The sequence below is a fragment of the Alternaria postmessia genome (assembly GCF_024291825.1).
Source record: "Alternaria postmessia strain BMP 2775 chromosome Unknown scaffold_4, whole genome shotgun sequence".
Classification (NCBI taxonomy): domain Eukaryota; kingdom Fungi; phylum Ascomycota; class Dothideomycetes; order Pleosporales; family Pleosporaceae; genus Alternaria; species Alternaria postmessia.
In genome coordinates this window covers 43,116-57,058 of record NW_026260077.1, presented here as the reverse complement: position 1 = coordinate 57,058, position 13,943 = coordinate 43,116, and the positions used below count along the sequence as shown (strand labels likewise).

The window sequence follows — 13,943 nt, the reverse complement described above, 5'->3', positions numbered from 1 at the left end:
CGCCACTTATCCTATTTTCCTACAGCTTCGCAATAAATCAGCGTTATAACACATCATAGATATGGGACTCGAGTCAATGTCAATTACAACAAGCTCGAAGTACCTTGAACATTCTGCGACAGATCATCAAGCTTATTGAATTTAGGTTGTATATGCTTTGCTTCAACGAATCTCCATATGATGCGATCCTACTCGGTGGCAGATGCTCTCGCCGCCTTCTTTTTCTTCTTCTTGTCTTTCTTGCTTAGCGGGACAACATCTTCCAACTTGTTAGAGTCCTCTTGTTCGGTCTTCACTACCTGCTCGGGCTCATCTACTACTAGCGCACCACTATCAGCCTTCGTTTGTCCGTCGATAGGAGTCACCAAAGGCTGCTCGACCTGTACCACGGAGTCTGAGCGTACGTGAACGGGTGCTTTGGTCTCTACTGAGGAGATAGCGCTAGCCTTGACTTGCTCTGGTTTCTTGTTACCCATCTGTTGGTAGGTCTTCGAGGACTTGAAGTCTAGCTCGTCTGTGAAGGGCTCAAGCGTTGCTGGCTTTTCCTCTGTGGGTTGAGCGTCTTCTGTCTTCAGAACAGCATCCTTGGTGGGCTTTGGAACGATGATGTCTTCTGCAATGGGCGCCTCAGTAACGTCGTCTCTTGGAGCAGGCACGGAAACTGCGGTTACTGCGGATTCACCTGCCTCGTCGGTCTTTTGTGGCACAACTGCGGAGACATCATTTTCATCACCGGTCGATTCCTGCAGCTCCGGCACAAGTTCAGCTGTTGGAGTGCTGGTTTCCTCGTTGTTGGCTGCAGGTGTTGCTGGCGCTCGAGCGTAGTTGTTCATCACAGTCTTCCAGACAAGTTGTAAGAGCTTGCTATCGGACCCCACTGAAGTGATAAAATCAGGCTTTCGGAATGGCTCAGGATCATCTGCCATGGCGTTGTTGAGTGAATCTTCGACGTAGCTTGGATACCACACATCATCCTCTGGTAGTAGAGGGAATGCAACATCCCTCGCTACAGAAAGGATATCGAAAATGCTCATTTCTTCGTCGAGAGACTTCATCTTATTCTGGGCCAACTCAGCAAGCCCTGGTAACTTATAACGAGCAGCAGCGCAATATACACTGGTACCCAGTTTGTACAATTCAGGGATTATCTTGTCGGAAGACGCCAAGATACTGAGGCTTTGGAATTTGCCAGTGTACAAGTAGTGGATCAAAGTATGTGCCGTGTTCTGGTCCAGCTCCGGAAGAAGTACTGGTTGTTGGACGAAAGCTACTGGAAAAGACTTCGCCGCGAGAACCTTGCTCCGGCTCAAGACACTATCGTGTACAAGAAACCGGGTCGGTTCCGGTCCAACGTCCAGTGCAACTATCTGTGTAGTCGCATATGGGCTATTTGAAAGCATCAGTACCTCTCTGCAAATGTTTTGTGGTATATAACTTACGATTTCTCTTCGGAGCTGACGACCATGTCTCCTGTTCCATACGCGTACCCGCCCATGCCGTCGCTCTCATGCGATACATCCAAGGTGGAGTTGTCGCTCACAGACATGTTGCGAAGACACTAGATGGCGATTCTTAGTACTAAGGAAAAAGCTGGACTAAACACCTCCCTTTATCCACATTAGCCATCACTTCGAAAATGAGGCTCAAATTACATGCGCTGTCACCCATTCCAAGACGCGGGGTTTTATATGCACTCATGAGTTGTCAAGTCGAGTGCATTCTCAGCCTTGTGGGTGCGGTGATCTTGTTGGTCAGCCACTTCGTCCTTCACTGCACCCCGCGAACGGTGCGCCCAATAGAGGATGCGCAATCGCTGAGCTCAGCAACACCGGTGAGATCGGGCGTAGATTCATCAGTGCTGGTTACTTCTAGACTATGCACTTCTACCCGATGGTTCTACTAGTGTATACTGCTAGTAGGTCGCGATCTTGGTCGTGCCACTCGGAGAGTTTACTAACATGCGCTTCTAGTACTCTTTACCTCTTGCTATATCCAAGCGCACCTTGACCAAGCCAGCGAAAGATCCAGGGAGAGAGAGACAATACAGAGTACTGAATGGAAGATGCAGACCTACCCTGGTATGATCTCGTCATTTATCCTAAGAAGTGAAGCTCATTGGTCAGAGCCGCATGACAGATCGTGTGATCATCAGTATCTCAACCTCACTCCCTCTTCAAAATGAGAAGGAAGACTGCTTCACCTCGACAGCGGCATCGGACATAAGACTGTGTTGCTATGCAATACTTCAGACAAGAATGCAAGCTTACCCAGGTAGTAGTTGTATACAACCACGGAAGTATGACCTACCAAAGAAAGGCAGGTCCTCAGGACTTATCTCTGTCGATGGTGAAAATCTCCACACCTAAGGTTTATATGTCTCCATTTTCGTGGATCATCTTGGCGACACTCAGTCGGATCGATCACTTACAGTCCCACGCATCGATTGATACAGTCTATCAGTCTTCTCTGATGAAAGGTGTCTTTTTCTGGTTGTGCAATTCGGAGAGAGAAACATCCTTGTGAAAATATGACTCTAGTCCACGGACGGACCTGTAGGTGGCACGGCGACGAACAAACGGAATGTTACTTTACCTGGCACGCGGTTGACACAAAAGAATGCACTGCAAAATCTCTACTTTCTACAGGCTTTAAACAGCGTAATAGAATAAGAGAATTAAAATTCTAAATAAGCAGATTAATACAGAATTACCTCTTCTATTTTCCTAGCTACTTTGTTTTTCTTATACTATTTGCATTGTTGTGCAAGAAAGCTAGAAAGAGAGGTATATTACTATAGTCTGCTACAACTCGCTTATTTTGGTGAGGATTTGGGGTTTTGGAGTCGGCTCTTTTTAGTCAACCGCGTGCCTGGATCGGATTAGCACGACTGAGCCGCAGAGACTACAACATAACTTCACAAATTGACATTGTTCGAATCTTGCCTGCACACCCCAAGGACGCTTTACTTACCTCCTGCTTCACTGATGCTCGCAGTTTCAAACTCACCCGGTGCTGTTCTCCGCTTCTAAAGAAGAGCTCGTGATGAGGGAAGTCCAAGTGCCTCAGACCAACGACTACACACCGCCAACTGACACAAAATCCATATGTTTTTCTTCATACAGTCCCAAGGTCTGGACGTATCTCGCTCTTGCTGCCTACTGGCTTCTTGTTCGCGTTCTCCGTTATAGACGTCGTGATGGCGTTTCTCGTCGCCTCAATGTAAGCAAAGTATGGCCAACACTGATGAAATTAGGACTCTGACAGACCATTCAGTACCCAGATCGCTCGTCGTGGAGTCGTATGACACTTCAAGATGCGCATTCCATGCAGCTCGCTCTTGCCGAATTAGAGTTCCCGACCGTGTTTTCTGTTTCCGTGTTCTTCGCTCTCTTCAAGACGTATGGCATCCCCAGCATTTGTAAGCTGCTGGTCGCAACAGGACAGTTGTTAGATCCTGAGACTGCATCCAAACGGGCCGCGGATACTGGCGTCGTGATCACTGAGGTAGTGCTAAATAAACCGGACTCTGAAAGAGCGATTAGTGGCATAGCATTCATGAATTACCTCCATGGTCGATACATCAAGGCTGGGAAGATATCGAATGACGATATGTTATACACCCTGAGTCTTTTCGTGCTCGAGCCAATCAGATGGACGGCCAAATACGAGTGGCGTGGTGTAACGGACTTTGAGAGATGCGCCATGGGCGTCTACTAGAAAGATCTGGGTGAGGCGATGAACATATCGTACGATACTCTACCTTCTGCGGGCCAAGGATGGCGAGACGGTTTGCACTGGCTCGAAGAATTGGAGGCGTGGAGCCTCGCCTACGAAACCCGGAATATGGTACCCGCCGATACGAATGCAACACTCGCTCGCGGCACGTTCGATATCGCCTTATTCAACGTGCCTTCCATTCTCAAACCGTATGGGTTCACTATAGCTTCTTCGTTGCTCGAGCCACGTTTACAGAAGGCGATGAAGTAAGTGGATACAAAAAGGCCTTTTCGCATCAAGTGTGTACCATACTCACCATGCCCCAGATTACCGAATCCACCAGCCGTCTATACACAGATCCTTGAAACTGTCGTCGAGATTCGGAAATTTGCATTGCGAAACTTCTTCCTCCCTCGACCGCACTTCCTACGTAAAGAATGGTTCACAGAACTCGATGGAAAGACTGGACGCGCCCACTTCGGCCAATACATTGCTCATCCCTGGTATATAAAGCCAACATTCATCACGAGATGGGGTCCGAAGGCATTATTACTGCGACTTATCGGAGGCGCCGTTCCAGGACATGAAAAGTACCATCCAGATGGATATCGAATTCATGAGCTCGGTCCCTCGGAGCTCGTAGGAAAGGGTGACACTGAGATGGGTAAAACGAGGGAAGAATTAAGAGCGCGAAGAACGGGGTGTGTCTTCTCTCGACGATGAATCACATTTACAGAAGATGGTGTTCGAGAAACGGAAGGTCTTAGTGAGATATCCAAGGGTCTACGGAATGGTTCCGCAGCTGCATCCACATGGCGGAACGCTAACCCCGCGCGTCCACCCCGCGGTGATACATATAGACTGTTTGCTCTCCAATGTATGATAAAAGATCTCGCTTCAGTATCTTTATTCCCTGTATCATCAATAACTCATTATGGCGACCACAAAAGTAGCATTGATCACAGCCAGCTCGGCAGGATTGGGGGCACAGATAGCACGAGTATTTGCGCCAGACTTCCGTGTGGTATGTATAAAACACTTCGAATTACATACTTTCCCATGCTTTAGAACTAAGAGTGGTAGCTAACATCACCTAGGTAATCAACTATTCATCAAACTCGGATCGGGCACAATCTCTCATGAAGGAACTCTCATCCATACCAGGCCCATCCTCAGAAGCAAACCCACGCTTCCACCTCGTCCAAGCAGACATGTCCTCGAAACCATCGGTTCAAAATCTCGTAAAAGAGACTATCGAAAAGATGGGCCGATTAGACGTCGTCGTCTCTAACGCAGGCTGGACGCGCATGACGACCTTTACCGACATTGAGCAGCAAGTCAACGACGACGATTGGGACAAGTGTTTCACCATGAATGTAAAAACACACATGTGGCTGGCATATGCTGCGAAAGATGCCTTGGCCGAAAACGAAGGATGCTTTATTTCGACAGCGAGTGTAGCGGGTGTGAAGCCTAGTGGAAGCAGCGTTCCTTATGCTGTTACCAAAGCAGCGCAGATTCATCTTGCAAAGAGTCTTGCTGTCATTCTGGCGCCGAAGATTCGTGTGAATAGCATCAGTCCGGGTATGCTACTCACAGAATGGGGGCTCAAGTTTCCAGAAGCGAAGCGCAATGCTGCGATCAACAACACCAAGTTGAAGAGGTTGGCTACAGTGGAAGATTGTGCGGATCAGGTCAGAGTGCTGGCGCTGAGTAGAAGTATCACTGGGCAGAACATCTCGATAGATGGCGGTTCTTCAGTCTAGCTACGCGACGCGACTAGCTAGAGAAGAGGGTTGTTGGACCATCTGAAACGGAGTGTTTGTCTAGGTCGGGAAAAGATGCTGCTTCTGCCCCGATGAGTGCTGAAGAGCTTACTGTGGTACGACTCGACAGACTTCAGCAGTGTACGAGAAACTATGCGAGTAGTCAACTGAACGGCTATCTTTCAATCCTTGTGTGCTTTCGTCATGGTCATCGTTCAGCTTTTAGGCGTAAGAACGAAGCGTGGTGCAACGACCGTGACTTGCACAAACTAGGCTTGTGCTACACCAAGACTCGGTCGACTCTTATGCGACATACTGATTGTGGAATGTGTATATTTTCGGCACGTTTGCTGTTCGTCATCCGACGGAGAACTGCGTGCGACCGCAGACTTACTTCCGTTGCACAGGCGCCTCGAGAAACAGCCTAGGTGAGGCGTAAAGTGTGCAATGTGTATAATTGTGGAAATGTAAAATTCGAGATCCTTCCCAGCTAGTCAGCCGATTCATGACACTGGAACGAACGGCGATCGATGGCGAACTTGCTGCGTAGTATCTTTAGGTCGGCGTCTCTACTGAACTTTCAATGTCGCCAACAGTATTGCCCAGCGCGGTAGTAAAAGGGCACACGTCAATGAGAGAGCAAAAGGAGCAGCCAAGCTGACGCGCTCTTACACCAAGCTATCAGTATAAGACATATACTCCGGCGTCAGCGAAACAGGACCGGTCGGAGAATTGATAGGGCGCGATGCACCAATGATCCGATCCAAGGTTACTTCAGACGCGTAGTCAGGGCTCCGGCTTCGGAGCGCCGTCATTGGCCCGGCGCGTTTTCGCATCCTTAGAAACGTGCTGGAATTGCACAACCTGCGATACATTCAAGATAAACAAGTGCGATCCCACACGTCAATAATGCTGGCGCGGAATGTCAATCAAGGGTGTGAAATATTGTGGAAAGTGGACAGTCGCGTGAGAGCCAACGATGCTGCTGTGTCCAATTCCAGTTTCCCCACGCCAGAGGAATGTACTACAGTATCGACCTCTCCACGAGCCCACCACGGCGGCCACGAGCCCCACCGCCTCGCTTCTGGGGAGCAGACTCACATGCTTTCGCGACAGTTTGCCGCCAAGGGTCGCCGGGCGGGTACGGGAGGCTGACATGCAGCTGAGCCCTACTCCTGCCACGCCCCACGGCTCGTGGTGCAAAAGAACACAACGGCTTCAGCTGCTTATGCCACCTTGACGTTGTTTCGTGTCAGCCGCGGAGACACAGAGACAAAGGGCATTGATTGCATTGCTTCTCTAATGGCGGTCCACGTTGTTGACAGGCGTATCCAGGTCGCCTTTAGGACGCGCGAGGACATGGCCATCGGGAAACAGGGTCTGATAGTCTTTACTCTCCGGCAAGTAGCCCGGGTCACTGGAAATAACTGAGAGAATCGTCTGAAAATAGTCCCAATTTGGGCGTTTGACGAGGTTAGACTGCTGACCGTGTGGGTACCTGTTACTGGCCGGTACCACAGTGGCCGCGGTCAGTCGAAGAACCACAGATGCAGGCCGGTCGGACGGGTGTCTCGATCTGCTCAACCATAGCCGGATTTTGCACGCCGCGGTCTTTCTGCAGGGCGTGCGTAAGTAGCGCCGTGTCGCAACGGCAAGACCAGAAAAACCCAAAGATTGGGTTTCTCAAAGTTCGTTGGGCGCCCGATGTTCGCCCGACTGTCGTGTCGTGGATCGATGTCGCGAGACTCTGGGGTGAGGAGCACTAGACGCGAGAAGGATGGCGAGCAAACCGCCGTGGTCATCTTATCGCACACAACGTACGTGAATCGCATAAACAAATCGTCAGGGACGGGGTGGCGTTCGCTGGTGTCTAGTGAGAACGCGTCGCAGGGCGGCCGGCGAAGATGCGGCACCCAAAGCAGCTAGCGTACGCAGCATCCGAGGTGGGCGCTGATTGGGCGACAACGACTTCTTATCTTTGGCCAGAAATGCAATTGACACCACGCAACATTGACCACCCACTCGCCAAGCCTTCCGCCCCGGATGAAACTGGAGTTGCCTGCAATAGCATATGCGAGTTCATGTTGAGCCCATGCCAGAGAGGCGCCGCTGCGAGGCCTGTCCCTACAGACAGAAGCGACGTGGCCGCCAGTGTGGGTGCTGCTCGTTATCTGCTACGCCTCTCCGTCACATGTTTGCATGTTGCGCGCGCGGCGAGATAAGGCGTTAGATCGTTAGGAGCAGCAATGACGCAGCGGTGCGATCAATCGCGGCAGAAAAAGAACAAAGCTCCATGGCTGGATCTAACGCGAACCCCACGACGGTCGCGGCTGTGGGTGATGTACCCTCGTCTATTTTGCCTCAAGTGTTGGCCCGTGGACCAGGATAGATAAGAGTAGTACAGCAAGTTCCACCCATAAAGGTCCCGGCGCATCTACCGTAATCTACAGTAGGGCTTCCGACTTCTCCCTGTAGCAGCCGTATATTACTGGCACCGATCCAGCTTTTAATCCCCTTCTCTTCCCCTTCCACAGGCCTTACCGTGGAACCGTCTCATTCCCCATAGTACTCAAGGACCCCGTATATCCTTAGTACCCCGTCAATCCCCTAGGACACGCCCACCATGTCGTACTCATGGATCGGCCCTCCGACCCAATTCAATGGCACCGATGATATCACTGGTGGTGATTCTCGTGAGTACAAGTTCCCATATGCTACTTGCGCACGTGCCGAGCGCAACACGCATCTTGCGCAACCAGAACACTAACCAGTAAACCTCAGTCACCGAGAACCTTAACCAATGGTACGCCGCGGGTGACCAGGCCTACATTCTCGTGGCCTCGGCCATGGTGTTGATCATGATTCCTGGTCTCGCATTCCTCTACTCCGGTCTTGCTCGAAGAAAGTCCGCCCTCTCCCTTATTTGGGCTTGCATGTTCTCCGCGTCCGTCATTACTTTCCAATGGTACTTTTGGGGATACTCGCTCGCCTTCGGTCCCTCGACAAACGGTTTCATCGGAAACCTTGACAAGTTCGGTCTTAAGGGTGTCCTTGGTGCTCCCAGCCCAGGTAGTCCTCTGATTCCTGAGCTGCTGTACTCTTTCTACCAGGTATGGCAAACGTCATCATATTGTGGTCTTATGCACTAAAACGTCTCTAGATGCAATTCTGCGCTGTCACTGCTGCCATTGTCGTCGGTTGCGTTGCTGAGCGCGGTCGCTTGATCCCTATGATGGTTTTTATCTGGTTCTGGGCCACGATCGTATACTGCCCCGTCGCATACTGGGCTTGGAACTCGAACGGCTGGTTCTTCGTATGGGGTGGACTTGATTACGCTGGTGGTGGTCCCGTCGAGATCGTTTCCGGTTGCTCAGCTTTGGCCTACTCCATGATCCTCGGACGTCGCCAGGAGAAAATGATGCTTAACTTCCGCCCTCACAACGTCTCCCTGATCACCCTTGGCACTGTCTTCCTATGGTTCGGTTGGTTGGGCTTCAACGGTGGTTCCGCTTTCGGTGCCAACCTTCGCGCTGTCATGGCGTGCTGGAACAGCAACCTTACCGCCATGTTCGCCGCCATGACTTGGGTTCTCCTCGATTGGCGCCTAGCTCGCAAGTGGTCCATGGTTGGATGGTGCTCAGGTGTCATCTCTGGACTTGTCGCTGCCACTCCCGCTTCCGGTTTCATTCCTCCATGGGCTAGCGTTGTTCTCGGTATCACTACTGGTATTGTTGCTAACTTTGCTACCAAGAGTACGTATTCTTAGAAAAGTCCGCTCGCGTACCGCTCGCTAACACAACTTTAGTCAAGTTCTGGATCAAGATCGACGATTCCCTCGATGTGTTCGCTGAGCACGGTGTCGCTGGAATGTGGGGCCTTTTCTTCAACGGCATCTTCGGTGCCGACTACATCATCGGTCTTGACGGTGTCAACAACGGACTTGCCGCTGGTGCCATCACCGGTGAGGGAGCCGCAGTCTACAAGCAGATTGCTTACATCGTCGCCGTCACCGCCTACTCCTTCGTTGTCTCCGCCATCCTCGCTTTCGTTATCGACAAGATTCCCGGCCTCAAGCTTCGCGCATCCGAGGAGGCTGAGCTCCTCGGTATGGACGACGACCAGCTCGGTGAATTCGCCTACGATTACGTCGAGGTCCGTCGTGACTACCTCGCCTGGACACCCGCTAAGGGCGAGCCAATCGACGGTGAGCACTCTGTACCCCAAGGCGAGCGTCACGGCATTCCCCAGCACAGCCAGATGCTTGAGGGCAAGGCACCTTCGGAACACAGCTCAGGCCACGAGCACACCGGCATTGCAGGCGACAGGCATGCCATGGCTATGGGCTCTGAGCACGAGAAGCAGGTTCAAACCTAAGCTTTTGTTGTATTGCAGATTTGGATTTGTTGCTTGCGACCTTTTTGAGTCAAAACTGTTTCGAGATACCACTTGCGCTCCCGTCTTTGAGCTGTGCTTTTTGACATATACTTTAGACCTTCGACTAGTTTTTCTTTACCCATGTATTGTACATAATTCGAGAATGGATACACTGAACACCATACTACGTCAACATATTCACTTGCTTATTTCAAATCCCTACAAGACTATTCAAAGGATGTTCAAGCACTCGGAACATTATTGGACGCAGCGCCCAGCTTCCTTATCAATCTAAGCCTGATCGACTTACTTCTTTTGTCGCAAGGCGTTTACCATGCAATTGTGCCAAGCCAACTCTCCATGTTTCCTTATCTTTTCCCGCTCCTCCAGGACGGCGATCGACAATGTTTGTTGAACCCCGGATTCTCTAGTAAGATGATGTCAGAGTACCGCGCTACCACCGAAGCTAATCATGACAGATGCACGATGTAGGTCGATGCAGACTCTCGTCGTAAGAATCGCTGATGCTCACCGCCCGTCACGATGTCGCTAATACGCCAACCCTTTCTTATCTCGACATCAAGGAACATTTGGGCAGGTTTCATACCCTCCATATCACATTCATTATCTACATACGGAAGTTCACTGGTCCAGCTACCGCGGCCATTTCATGCCAAGCTTGTTGGCTTCGTCTCCCGACGTTCACTGGTCTCGATCCCAACACCAAATGTTAAAGCACGGGAACTACCATACCTCGCCGATCTGAAAATCGCGCCGTTTGCGACCTTATCTCTGGGTAAGCATAGGTACCCGCAGGGGCGGGTGGGTGTGGGGGAGGCTGTGCCTTGTGTGGAGATCGAGATGCCTGCCATATACGTGGATTCCGCACAACTCCACCACCGGCTAAGAGCTGGTTTGGCATCTGGTGGTGTGATCCAGAATTAGAAATGAGACATGTAGTCATCGGCTTCGAGTAAGTAAAGGGATGGAACACGCTAACAAGGCGATGTTATGCTGTTCGCATGCTCAAGTGAACAAAGCGAAGACATGCCCGTGACGTTAGCAAAAGATCTTCGAGGCAAGTACATCAGACAAAGGAACCGCCGTGTGGTTTGCACAAGACCACCATAGCGTAAAACTGGATTGCGATAACAAAGGCCACTGTCGAACACAGCTTTGTCGACGTCCATCACAACTCTTCGCCCATGTTTCAAAGAAGTAGCGCAGCTCAGGCTGCGACAGCACCTGACATTAGGGATGCCTGTAGAAAAGACAGATTTTGCTCGATGGTGGAAGCTAGTAAAGCCCGTGTTTCTATCAAGTTTGCACGAACGATAAACTTGCAACAACCACTGTAAGATCTTTTGAAACGAACGACTGCTGTTTGTAGATATCGTGGTTAGCCATCACTCTTAGTGAAGAGCTCACTCGACCCGGAAAAACATATGAGATGCCTTACCATAAGTTACGGAATCCTCTCCGCATTTCTGCAGCACCCTTCAAATCTTCACTTCTCTCCATACCACCATCACCGTTTTCACCGCGCACGCCTCTCACACCTGTTCTTCCAAACCGACAACGAGATGAGAAGACAAATCAACAAAGCGTTGTAGTTTACCCAAAACCTCCTATCGAGGCGCCAACAAGTCCCTTGTCATGGATGTGGAAGTGCCACCAATGCCGTCACAGCTACCGCCTAGGCGTGACACGACGCTGTCTCGAAGATGGGCACCATTTTTGCAGCGGTGCTACCGCCATCAAGACTGTACAAAAGTCCAGCAGCCCACATAAATCCCGACAACATCGCGCCTGCGCCAGTGAGTTCGATTACTCCGGTTGGAAGACAGTGGGTCGATGGCGCCGAGGTGGCCCAAAATGCAAGGCCATAGCATATACAGGCTCACAGGCAGATAGCCAGGACAAACTCCCAAGGCAGCAAGATTGTTGGAACACATGTGACTACCCATCCGAGTGTCGTTGGGGTAAGCGATTCGGTATCCACACACCTGTCGAAACGTCTTTCCCTAGTATCGAAGTCAACTCCATGCCGTCACTAACTGCTCCTGTCAATTTCATGCCTCGAAGCACACTCACGCGCCAGAACTGTCGTAACATACACACACCGAGGCAAGCGGACAAGACCGACTTTTGGGGCACACTCCTAGCAAGCGCGGAGCGCCGGAAAAGTGCTGGTGAACGCGGTGCCAGTCAGCTTTGCAATACCATGGAGAAGAACAAGACACAGAGACAAGGCGGTAACACTCCAGATGAGAAGGACAGCGACGGCGATGTAGCCATGGAAACCGTCGACCCAGCTCTTCTTGATCGTCCAGGTAACACACCTCTATCAACTCATTCTGACACGTCAACTGCAGGCTCTCTCAGAGGCTTGGTTAGCAGAACACGATATCGACGCGTCAAGTCGCGCTCTAAAGTGCACAGTACGACTGACAAGAACTATGTTGGACCAAAACCTATGGTGCCGAGACACCTGACAACGGAATTAGATGACCAGGTCAGTCTAAACGAATCAGACATGTTGATAGAAGGGTTTGCCCCGTTGCATCGTGTGCAAAGTAGAGGGGTGGGCTATCAGTCTTGTTCAGTGTGAAATATAGCCTCCGTTCACTTGTTCGGGCCTTCGCAGGTCAACGACCCGTAAGAGTACCATATGTACCAGACAAATAAGACTATGCAGATTGCAAAATGCTGCATTCTCATGACAAAGGAAAACCCCATTACGATGTGTTGCGGCTAAAAAGTGGACTTCCGTCCGCCCACGTTCCTGCAGGGATGGACCTGTGCCTGTCCCGCGCACGAGCCAGCTCCTTTCACAGGAAGTGAGCCCTGAACGCTGCAGGGAAGCACGCGGCTTGCCGTCATTGTCACACCTGCGCTCTCTCTCTCTTTCTTCCTACAGCGCGCCGAGCCTGATTCGACGAGGCACACTGCGAAGATGGTGCTTTCGTTTATTCTGATTCAGAACAGGCAGTAAGTCCGTATGTTGGTTTGGAAGGGGGCGGAGACTAATGTGTTGCGCCGTGTAGAGGGAAGACGCGGCTGGCGAAGTGGTATGCGCCGTACAGTGTAAGTCGAGACGTCAAAATCCATTGGTAGATTAAGTTGCTAATCACTGTGTAGGATGAGGAGAAGATCAAGCTAAAGGGCGAGGTATGCGACACCTTCCTACATACCCATCTACCCACCTCAGCGGTTCTCTCCCTCTACCACTCCTCCGAGCAGCCATCCTCCAACCTCCACATACCGACATTCCAAATGAGACTAAGACTCGTTACAGGTACACCGCCTTATCGCGCCCCGCGACCAAAAACATCAATCCAACTTCGTCGAGTTCCGCAACATGTCCAAGATCATATACCGCCGATACGCCGGCCTCTTCTTCTGCGCATGCGTCGACACAAATGATAACGAACTGGCATATCTAGAAGCTATCCACTTCTTTGTGGAGGTGCTAGATGCATTCTTTGGCAATGTGTGTGAGCTGGATTTGGTGTTCAACTTCTATAAGGTGTATGCGATCCTCGACGAAGTGTTCCTGGCAGGCGAGATCGAAGAGACGAGCAAACAGGTTGTGCTGACGCGATTGGCACACCTGGATAAGCTGGAATAAGGCACGGAGAGTCAAATCATGAATATGGTAAACGGCCGCAGCTCATAGTCTGGACCACTTCGACCGGCGCACCAAGGGCGCGCGGTGTTAGTACCTATGGGCTGATAAGGGATAACCCAGGGATATTATATGCATAGTCCCGCCGCGAGGTATTGCACAGGCAATTGAAGTGCCAAGTGATTCCCGACGGGTCACTTTTGGTATACTTGGATGTTCATTGGTACGAAGGTTTTGTGCCGTTGGATGAACAGAGGAAATCATCTGTATATACTGTCGCCCTCGATAATACAGACCACACCGTTCCTCGACGGAAACATTCCGAGTCTGCTGGTGACACGCGAGTGAATGGACCCTGTCTCGTTCTTGCATGTGGAAGCGCGCACGGACGCGCTCTTTCGATGGAAGTATAGGTCTAGAAAATAGACAGATCATCAACCTTGGTTCCTCGAGATCTG

General features: G+C 50.9%; 4 protein-coding genes across 4 annotated transcripts; 3 read left to right on the top strand and 1 right to left on the bottom strand.

The window, feature by feature from the left end:
- Positions 1-188: 188 nt before the first annotated feature.
- On the bottom strand, positions 189-1,546 carry J4E82_001054 (uncharacterized protein; the record flags this gene model as incomplete). The annotated part of the gene is made up of 2 exons (XM_051727372.1): positions 189-1,386; positions 1,440-1,546. 2 exons carry the CDS (start codon positions 1,544-1,546, stop codon positions 189-191), a joined length of 1,305 nt encoding a protein of 434 aa, XP_051592685.1.
- Positions 1,547-3,978: 2,432 nt separating this feature from the next.
- On the top strand, positions 3,979-5,483 carry J4E82_001053 (uncharacterized protein; the record flags this gene model as incomplete). The annotated part of the gene is made up of 4 exons (XM_051727371.1): positions 3,979-3,983; positions 4,044-4,418; positions 4,687-4,741; positions 4,815-5,483. 4 exons carry the CDS (start codon positions 3,979-3,981, stop codon positions 5,481-5,483), a joined length of 1,104 nt encoding a protein of 367 aa, XP_051592684.1.
- A 2,623-nt stretch (positions 5,484-8,106) lies between these two features.
- J4E82_001052 (uncharacterized protein) lies at positions 8,107-9,857 on the top strand (the record flags this gene model as incomplete). The annotated part of the gene is made up of 4 exons (XM_051727370.1): positions 8,107-8,176; positions 8,265-8,593; positions 8,644-9,235; positions 9,289-9,857. The coding sequence occupies 4 exons, from the start codon at positions 8,107-8,109 to the stop codon at positions 9,855-9,857; spliced, it is 1,560 nt and encodes a 519-aa protein (XP_051592683.1).
- Positions 9,858-11,901: 2,044 nt separating this feature from the next.
- J4E82_001051 (uncharacterized protein) lies at positions 11,902-13,488 on the top strand (the record flags this gene model as incomplete). Its single annotated transcript, XM_051727369.1, has 6 exons — positions 11,902-11,906; positions 11,985-12,372; positions 12,778-12,848; positions 12,905-12,944; positions 12,999-13,028; positions 13,156-13,488. The coding sequence occupies 6 exons, from the start codon at positions 11,902-11,904 to the stop codon at positions 13,486-13,488; spliced, it is 867 nt and encodes a 288-aa protein (XP_051592682.1).
- Between the last annotated feature and the right edge of the window lie 455 nt (positions 13,489-13,943).